Genomic DNA, 3,571 nt, shown 5'->3' with positions numbered 1-3,571 from the left:
GGCAGCAGCCGTACCTGTGCAAGGAGCTTCCAGCCTGCTTTAATCAACCAATCAACGACCCCCCCAAATGCAGGCTGGCAAAGCCGTGGGTCCCACCAGGCTGCCGGGGAAGGTGCTGGCTGCTGGGAGGCTGCAGGCTCGGCTCAGGCAAGGATGGGATTTTCAGCACGTGTCTGCTGCGCCAGGCCCTCGCTCCTAGAAAGGGGGTTTGTGAAGGGGAAGTCGCATGGGTATGTGGGTGCCTCGGGCCCTCACTCCCCTCTGATTTCTCTCAGAATGGGTTTCTGTGTCACCACACACAGCAGCCACCCAATGTGCCAGCGAGAATCTTATCTCGCACTGCAGCAGTGGCGATGCTGGTGACCAAAGCAACCGAACAAAGAAAACCCCTTCTTCTTGCAAGAACCTAAACTTCCTTTTCTTAGTGCGCTGTGCCATCAGCATGTCCCCTGGCTGTGGTGCCGCATGGGAGACTCAAGCCCATGCCTGCAGAGACCCCCACCTGTGTCCTCTCTGGACACACTGGCTGCCACCGCAGGAGCTGGCTGAGCAGTCAGGTCCCCAGTGCCCTAAAGGAGTGTCAGCGAGGGCAGAGCTGGGCTCAGTGGTCTGTGGTGGTGGTCATGCTGGGCTCTGGGTGAGCTCTGCCACACCAAGGAAGAGCTGAACAGCACCTCAAGAAGTTTACTCTGGACTCACAGACATCCCAAGCGAGGTGAAAGAGAAAAGGACTGCCCATCCCAGGGAATAACTTCTTTCACACCTTCTCTCCTTCTAACAGTTTAATCTGTCTGTTCTTCCATCCTCTTCTCACCCCTCCCTGCAGACGAGGAGGAAGAATATGAGTACTATGATGAGTACACGCAACCGGAGCAGGACTCCTTCCTCCAGCAGCAAACCTCAGAGGACCCTGACTGGTTTGAGGAATATTTTGACTACAGCGATACTGGAACAGGTACGCCTGAGGGGTGGGCTGGAAGACGAGGAAGGGGTAAAATCTCAGCCCTGCTCTTGCAGGATAAGCGCGGCGGGCCTCGGCTGCCAGCCTGCTCTCGAAATGCCTGCATCAAAGAGATGAGTTAGGAGGATTGTTTGCAGTGTTCTCCTTTGTATTTCTCTTGTAAGGAGCCTGTGTTTTATCTCTGGGTTTCACAGGATGGATTCTGATCATGCAGAACATTTCTGATTGCTACTACAAAAAAAGCGCAGGCTTATTTGTCTATAGTCACTGTAAGATGTAATAGCTGTTTTCATGGGATATATGTTCTGTATTTATGCTGGGAACCAAATGTAGAGCAGGTTGCTTTTTTTTCCCCCCCTTTTTTTCTCAGTTGCAGGGCTTTTTCTTTTCATTTCTTTTCTGTTTTGCCAAACTTCAGGAGAGCAGGAAAGGATCCTTGAGATTGCTCAGGGAACACAAAAGGCGAGACAGTGAGGTTGCCCGTAACATCTCTGCCTGTAACAGTTGGTATGCGGCTGTCCCCAGTACCAATTGCTCCTGGCAGCCTGGAGTGGAGAGGTTGACCATGGTAAAACGCGCAGCACTCAAGTGACTCTCAGCAGGTGCCTGCTCCCTTAGGCCAAGAGGTTCCCCGGGGTATTATACAGTATACTGGTGGTGGGTGGCTTTTCCAGGGGAGATTTAGTGCCCTGTTGTGAGCAGGGCAATGTCAAATCCAGAGGTCTCCATACCAAGTGCATGAGGACAGATTTCCAGGGCAAGATCTGGCTCTTAAGGTGTCCACTTCTGCCACTGCCACAGTGTTAAATCTGTCCCTGATCACAGATGGGACTTGCCCCATCACAGCTCCATTGTAGACATGGCGAAGGGATCTGAGGAGCTCCAGACCCAAAGCTGTGACCTGTTAGATCTTGCAATAAACTCTGTAACAATGCATATCTGCTCCTGTGGCCGCTGAGCTGATGCGTAAGCACGGCACATGTTACATGGGATGTTGTGCCTGGGAAGGCACCCTTCTGCAGTCAGAAAATGCAAGAAGAAAAAGCAGGCAATGGAAGTAGAGAAGCTGAAAATAAAACTAAAAGATCTCCATCCTTACCCCAGCAGACCCATGCTCCTCCAAACCCTGCAAGAACAATGGTACGTGTGAAAAGAGAGGAAGAAGCTTCAGCTGTCTCTGCCCCGAGCCATACACTGGGACTACGTGCGATAAAGGTAATCGCTCTTCTGCTAACTTACACTCCTTGTTTTGCCAACTCATGTTACTGCTGCAGCTCTGTCAATGGAAGCAACGCAGGGCTTTATAAACCCGCTGTTCATTGGGCTCAAGGGTTTCAGCAGCCCACTGCAGTCATGTTCATAGGTCTCACACTTAGCTCCTCATCCAGACCAAGGTTTGTCTAAAGCAGTATCCAGTAAAATAGACTTTAGGTGTGCAGAAAACACCCCTTGCTCCCCTGCCAGGTGGGAAGTGGGGAGCGGCTCATTGGTCTTGCAGATTTTTTGCCATAGATGCTGTGAACGAGAAGGAAAATCCCAAGTCTACACCAGGCAAATGAAAGCCTCCTCAGATCGTCAGAAGAGTGTCTTCTGAACTCTGAGAGAGCACAGTTCTTGTGCACACAAATTCTGATGAAGTACCTCATATCTCTGTTTTCTACAGTGAAGGACAAGTGTCTGAAGAAGACGTGCTATAGGGGAGACTGCCTGATTACATCAACCCCACCTTATTTTCAGTGCAGCTGCAATCATCCCTATAAGATGCCCAACTGCCAACGAGGTGAGTACTCAGCAGATTGAATTGTGGTGGGATCAGCATGGCAAGGTCGCTTCACCATGGCCAGCCAGAGGTGGGAAATCACACACAGCCTGACACAGAGGCTGGTCCTCAGTCTGCTACAGCTCCCATCCATGGGGCTGCTCAGTGATCAGTCATGCTTGATGGTGGAGGTTCAGTCACTGGTAAAGCCCCTTGATGATAAGCATTTTTCAAGAATTTTTAAGAACTCAAAGCCAACAGGCTAAGTGGGAGCTCTTCCCAGTTTCCACTGGGCATGCAAGAGGCTCTATAGCATTCAGCAGAGTGACAAGGCTGTTCTTGTTTTCCATGTTGACAGCATCTTCGCCATGCAAGCCAAACCCTTGCAAAAATGGAGGTATCTGCATTCGACACAAAACCAGATCAAAATTCACCTGTGAGTGCCCTGAACCTTTCAGAGGGAGATTCTGCGAGATTGGTATGTCACCACTCTGGGGGAGAGGGTAGGGACGAAGCTTCCCAACAGCCAAGGTCTGGCTTCACCCCGCAGCAAGACTAACTGATGCTGTCACTGCACCAACTGTCTGACTACACATGGGCCACCAGTTTCCCTGGGGAGAGTTTTGGAGGAGGAGGCTGACTTCTGCAGCCACTCTTGGCAAAGGGACTCAAAGCAGTTCCCATACTGATGTTCTCCAAGTGTGCTCCAGTAAGGTGCCATTGATATATACTGAGTGAGCACACGTTTCCCAGAGGTTGCATATGTCCCATGGGGAAGGAACGTCAGGCACTAGAAACACCTGACACACTTGAAAACCTGATGTAGTGAGGATTTACGTCTAGTTGCCTGT

General features: G+C 50.8%; 1 protein-coding gene across 1 annotated transcript in view; it reads left to right on the top strand.

Annotated features, from left to right (window-relative positions):
- HABP2 (hyaluronan binding protein 2) overlaps positions 1 to 3,571 on the top strand; it is a gene marked incomplete at its 5' end in the record, with an annotated part of 14,468 nt that overhangs the window by 4,370 nt on the left and 6,527 nt on the right. The window contains 4 exons of the mRNA XM_010140282.1: positions 827 to 955; positions 2,066 to 2,176; positions 2,625 to 2,741; positions 3,079 to 3,198. Of these exons, the coding sequence (XP_010138584.1) occupies positions 827 to 955; positions 2,066 to 2,176; positions 2,625 to 2,741; positions 3,079 to 3,198 (477 nt within the window). The remainder of the gene's footprint in view (positions 1 to 826; positions 956 to 2,065; positions 2,177 to 2,624; positions 2,742 to 3,078; positions 3,199 to 3,571) is intronic.

The sequence above is a fragment of the Buceros rhinoceros genome, unplaced genomic scaffold (genome assembly GCF_000710305.1).
Source record: "Buceros rhinoceros silvestris isolate BGI_N320 unplaced genomic scaffold, ASM71030v1 scaffold4410, whole genome shotgun sequence".
In the NCBI taxonomy this organism is placed as follows: domain Eukaryota; kingdom Metazoa; phylum Chordata; class Aves; order Bucerotiformes; family Bucerotidae; genus Buceros; species Buceros rhinoceros.
Note: the sequence above shows the minus strand (reverse complement) of the source record. Positions and strands in the feature narration are given on the sequence as shown.